Below are 6000 nucleotides of genomic sequence, written 5' to 3' on the forward strand. Positions count from 1 at the left end.
GAGTCCTGGACACAGCCCAGTGGTGCTCAAGGTCATGGCTCAGGGGCAGGGCTGGGATTATGGGCCAAGAACAGGGCACTTGCTAGGGGACTGCCCAGGGAGCAGCCTGAGGATGCATTTTGGTAGCTGGTAGGCCAGGCGCCTTTATAACCTGGTTTGCACCTGAGCCAGGTGTCTTCTAGATGCTGAGCCCCACCTGGCTGCAGAATGAAAGGGCACTGATGTGTGTCCAGCATTAGAAGCCTCTGCCTGCCCAGTCCAGGCCAGCGCCTTGGGGAGCCACCAATACCTTATCTTTGCAGGATGGTGGACAGGCCAGGGGCAGCTCACACACTCCCCTCTCCCTCCCCTCAGGTGGGGCCATGCGTGCACTCTACGCCTACAGCCCCTCGCAGGACAGCTGGTGCCTGGTCACCCAGCTCAGCCACGAGAGGGCCAGCTGCGGGGTCGCCCCGTGCAACAACCGGCTCTACATCACGGGTGGCCGCGACGACAAGAACGAGGTTATCGCCACCGTGCTGTGCTGGGACCCTGAGGCCCAGAAGCTGACCGAGGAGTGTGTCCTGCCCCGCGGCGTGTCGCACCACGGCAGCGCCACCATCAGGAAGTCCTATACCCACGTGCGCAGGCTCGGGCCGGCCGCAGTGTCCGTCTGATGGCCGCAGGGCTGAAGGCAAGAACCGCCCGCCCGCTTGGATGCCAGGTGAACTTGCAGGCCACACGTCAGGACTCGCCTCACTCATCTTGGGCTCATCTTGGGCTCACCTTGGACTCACCTTGGACTCTCCTTGGAAGCCCGGGCGCCACGGGGACGCTTACCACGGCCAGGTCTGAGCCGTTTACCCCGGCAGCAAGCTGGGGCTGGACATTGTGGGACCAGGTGTCATTCCTCCTGTTCTACCGATGAGGCGAAGGGATCATCCAGAGAGCAAGTAGCTAGGCCACCTTCTGGAAACCGTCTCTTTATCTTAAAGCCACTTTCCAGCATGCTCATAATTGCAGAGCAGAAGTTCCGCTCAGTTTTCTTGTTGTCCTGACAGGTCTGTGGAAGGTACAGTCAGAAAGGCTGGGTGATAAAGGCTGTGTATTTTTAAATGTGTTTCCTGCATTTAAACCACGTGGAATGCCCGGGCTGGCATCCGTGCTTCCTGCTCACAGCCCAAAGGGTTCTTCCCTTTACTGGGTCTGGGGGATGCATTTGTTTTGAAAGACTCATGTCCAGCCTCTCGCCTCCCACCCTGCATCAAATCTCCCTTTTTATTTGTCATCTCAGGATGACCCATTTTGGTCCAAAACTGTTGTTGCCAGACAGAAGTTTACCTTTTGTGTAGTTCATTATTCTGGCTTCTAGGGTCCAACAATTGTATACAATGTCGAAAAGGAACTTCCAGAGACGCTGGCACTGCAGGACTGAGACTTTTCTTGGTGCCTCACCTTCTGCCTTTAGACAGTGATTGGGTCCATTCCATGGGAGCCTCCCTCCTGGAACCTAAGTTTTCAGAGCCCCACGATGCCTTTCTACTGGGTGTTGGGAACAATTTTGACTTAAAGAAGAGAGTCTGTCCTTCACTCGAAGAGGCAGAGCTTTCAGATGAGCGCAGTGGAAACTCATGCTGACCCCCAAGTGGGAGAAGCAGGTTAAGAGCTCCCACTTCATGCGCTGCATTTAAAAGGCAACAAGGATGACAAAGCGATTGCGTCATGCAGGCCGTAGGATTTCAGATCTCCTACAGAGTGATTCCACGCACGTGGCGTACTGTGCTCGCACTTCCCAGCAGTTGGGGAAGTTGGAAGTATTGGATTTGATAATGAATTTAATTCTCTTCGAGAGAAGAGGCTGATATTCAAAGCATATAAAAAACTTGGAAAATCTCCAATGACATTTCTGTTTATACTTAGCTTATTGAGGATAAACGCAAATGCACATTAGTGTGAGAAAGGCCCTGTGCTTTAGGCTCAGGTGTGACAGTTCAGCTCCCTGAATGGAAAGTAAGATGGAGAAATTCAAACGTCTTTATGGAACTTTACTCACGGGCACTAACAAACCTTAACAAGTCAAATGAAATGGTTTAATCTAGTGCACCTCAGCAAACATCCAGAGTTCTTTACGGTTTTCAAACCTTGGGGACACACGCACGGATGCACACACACGTGCACACACACATACACATGTACACGCACACACATGTGCACACATGCACATACGCACACACATGCGTATACACACGTGCATGTACACACTCACACATCCACTTGTGCACACACAGACATGCATGCACATACACACATGCACATGTACACACACCCACATGCATGCACACCCACATGCACGCACACACATGTACATGTACACACATGCACGCACACACACATGTGCATGTACACACTCACATGCACATGTGCATGCACACACTTGTGTACACATGCACACACACCTATTTGATGCATGCACAAGTACACACACAGACACATACATGCATGCAGGCACACTTTCACATGTACACACATGTACACCCACATACGGATACATATACACACATGCACAAATGCATGTACACACACACACAGACACATGCACATGTACACACAGATGGGCACACATGCACACGTGCACACACACAGTGCTCTTGAACTCAAAAGCAACTTGTGTTCAGAGCTTTGCTATTTATGGGCATCCCTGAGGTACTGTTACGTATTTACCCTGCTTGATTTTCAAACTGAAAAAGTACTTATCAATAGAATTTTTTAAGTGGGTATACACCACTAGAATTCTTTACATAAATCTTAAGTTGGGGGTTACAAAATATTTTTTACCTTTACTACCTGATCTGAAATTGGAAGAGTTGGCCATGGAAATCCACAAATACCTCAAACATGGGTACTGAAAAACCAGCTTTGACAGGTGGTATTTTCATGTTCATAGATATAAATAGTCAACATTTGGCTAACCAAATCCTTCAAGCATTTTGGTTATATGAGGCTGTTTGCATTTTTTGTGTGTCTCCTTACATATATGTATTTCTATATATGTACACACACAGGCAGATATGTGATATGTATATCACAGGAATTTTGCTCATAACTTTTTTTGGGTACATGGGCTGGTAATTGAACCCAGGTCTCCCACATGGCAGGCAAGCATTCTACCACTGAGCTATCCACATACCCCCTTGTATTTTTTTTAAGTGAATAAACTCAGAATATTGTTTATAGGTAAAATTTATGAATAAATTTTTATTTATTCAATAAAACATATATGGAAAAGATAAAAATATGTCATATGTGTTCATTGGGTGAGTTTGTGTTTGCTTTTTTGGTGGAATGAATAAGTGGTCTCCTGCCCCTCCTGGGGTTCTGGCTGGAGACCTCGGGGAGCACAGCCCCACTGTGAGCCGGGCTGTGAGTCAAACGGGGCTGAGATCCCCATGCCACAGCCGTGCCCCCCAGGCTCCCTGCTGGCCTGAGCCGCAGTCTGAGGCCTGGGTGGCTGGGCTGGGCCCGACCTCTCTCCCCAGCCTGCGTCTTCCCGGGGCGTAGCATCTCCCTAGCCTGTGTCTACCTGGGACGCAGCATTCCCAGGCACAGCATTGTGCAGACCCTCAGGTTGCCCCCTGCCCAGGCCCTCGGTGGGGTTGCCCCCCCACCCCTGCACGCCACCACCTTTGCCTGAGCGCCCACCACTCACCCTTGTTCTCACTGCCCTGTTGGTCCCTGGTACCTGGGGGTCCTTGTGTTCCCACTCGCCCAGCCTTGGTGGTGGTGCCTGCCGCGGGGCCCCTGAAGCCCCTGCTTGCCAACCTGCAAGCATCTGCCCGGCTTCTGACCGCTAGCTCTGTGGGACCTCCAAACAGGCAGCACCTCCTCTCTGCCTTGACCTCGTGCTCCCCAGCGCACTGTGCCTCTGGGGCTTCCTAAATTCTGAGGTTTGGGGGAAGGAGAGCAAAGGAGGCTATGGGCTTCAGGAGCTGGGCGCAGGTGAGGGATGGGGCATCTGTGTGTCAGAGCCCAGTGAGGACCTTCACTCTCTGCATAAAATGGAACCTGTTTCCGCTGAGTGTGGCAGGACAGGGACAAGCTCCTGGCACAGAGGTGGACCTCACAGCCCGGATCTCATTCTGTGGGAGAAGGTCCTGGAGAACTCTATGTCCCAAGTACATCCAAGACCAGCTGGGGTGTGTACGTCAGACCTTCCTGCTAACATAAAGACGAGGCAGCAAAGTGAATGCAGGAAGCAGCAGGATTCTGGGTGATGGAGGTCACAGAGTCAGCTGTCCTTAAGACATGGTGTGTCCTCCGGAGGTGTGAGTGTGTGCGAGCATGTGAATGTGTGCATGTGTGCAGGTGAGTGTGAGCATGTGTGGGTGAGCACGCATGCGTAAGCATGTATGAACATAAGTGTGGGAGTGTGCTTGTGAGTGTGAGCTTGTGTGAGTGTGTGCACGTGAGCATGTGTGAGCATCTGTGTGTGTGTGAGCATGTGTGAGCGTATGTGTGTGTCCATGAGTGTGTGCATATGTGAGCATGAGTGCATGTGTGTGCATGAATATGAGCGTGAGTGTGTGTTAGCATGTGTGTGTGCCTGTGTTATGTGCACACACACACTGCGCATACTTGCTTTATGAAACAGTTGAAGAAGCTGGTGTGTCTTCATTTCGACAACCCCATAGGGGCGTGGGTGGTTGGGAGTGCCCCAACCTCCACGGAGGACCTCCTGAAGACAACTAAGGAGAGAAATTGTGCAGAAATGTCTCTCAGCCCCCACGGGCCAGAGGGCACCTGTAAACTTTTTTTGATGCCATCCCACAGTAAGAAACACTCTTTCAACATTTCCCATTCTGTTGCATTTTTCTTACAATGCTGTTCACACTGAGTTAATTTCATCACCCACAGGTGGGTACATGGCATGATGCACATTTTAAAAACGTAATGCTGGAGGGTGCTGACCTGCGCAGAGGCAGGCAAGGAAGGGGACAGGCGAGTCCTCAGGGTCAGCCCTTAGCTCACAGGCTGCACAGATAGCGGAGGGAAGGCTGGCAGTGGAGGAAATCTATGAGTCTATCTTAGATAAACAGGACTGTTGTTTCTTTCATAATAAAAATGCAGTGATGGGGCATCTATTAAGTAATTTCCCAGAAATATGGGACTGAGACAGAAATAGAAATTGGACAGCATCACAATGAGTCCGAGTAGAAATGATGAGGGTTTTAACTATCAAAGTGCTTCCTGGTAGAAGGCTGCATTCCTAGAAAAAGGTCCTGGCTGAAACCTGAGGAAAAGTGGTCATTAGATGCGATCTGGCTGAGTACGCAGTGGACACGGGTGAAGGAAGCAACAGTTGAATCTCTGCGAAACAACACAACAGCTACCAAGCACCCACTATCTGCCAGGCACAGTGAGCTCCATCAGTGAACAAAACAGTCTCTGCTACAAGAGCTGCTTTGTGGAGAGAGAAAGACAACAATCAAACAAGAACATACTGTCATGTCAAGTAGTTATCGATGCTAAGGAGAACAATGAAGCAAGATAAGGGGCACACGTTTTCAGTAGGGTGGGAAGAGATGTCGTTTCTGATAAAGTGACATTTAAGCAGAGACTTCAGTGAAAGTGTGTGGCCTGCGAATACCTGAGGGGAAAATGTTTCTAGTGGAGGGAACAGAACATGCAAAGGCTCTGAGACAGGAGCAGGCTGGGTGTACTTAAAGAACAGTAAAAAGGGACTGAGTGGTGGGGCAGGGCTTGTGGCCGGATTCTGAGTCTTAAAGACGATTGGAAGGACTTTGAGTTTACTTGGAGTAAGATGATGCTTTAGTGCCTGGCTGCTGCAGAAAACACCATGCAGTGGGTTGGCTTAAACAGTGGGAATTTATTGGCTCATAGTTTTAAGGCCAGGAGAAGTCCAAATCAAAGCACCATCGAGGTGAGGCTTTCTCCCAGAAGACTGGTGTAGAGGGCTGCTGCCGCTGGCCCACGGTCCCTGAGCCGTCACCTGGCCATGCCAGT

At 50.4% G+C, this 6000-nt stretch overlaps 1 protein-coding gene across 1 annotated transcript in view; it reads left to right on the top strand.

The window, feature by feature from the left end:
• KLHL6 (kelch like family member 6) overlaps positions 1-3261 on the top strand; it is a 66044-nt gene extending 62783 nt beyond the window's left edge. Inside the window, exon 7 of the mRNA XM_077148767.1 lies at positions 355-3261. Within this exon, the coding sequence (XP_077004882.1) occupies positions 355-656 (302 nt within the window). The 3' untranslated portion in view covers positions 657-3261. The remainder of the gene's footprint in view (positions 1-354) is intronic.
• The last annotated feature ends 2739 nt before the right edge of the window (positions 3262-6000 follow it).

Source organism: Tamandua tetradactyla, chromosome 2 (assembly GCF_023851605.1).
Source record: "Tamandua tetradactyla isolate mTamTet1 chromosome 2, mTamTet1.pri, whole genome shotgun sequence".
Lineage (NCBI taxonomy): Eukaryota > Metazoa > Chordata > Mammalia > Pilosa > Myrmecophagidae > Tamandua > Tamandua tetradactyla.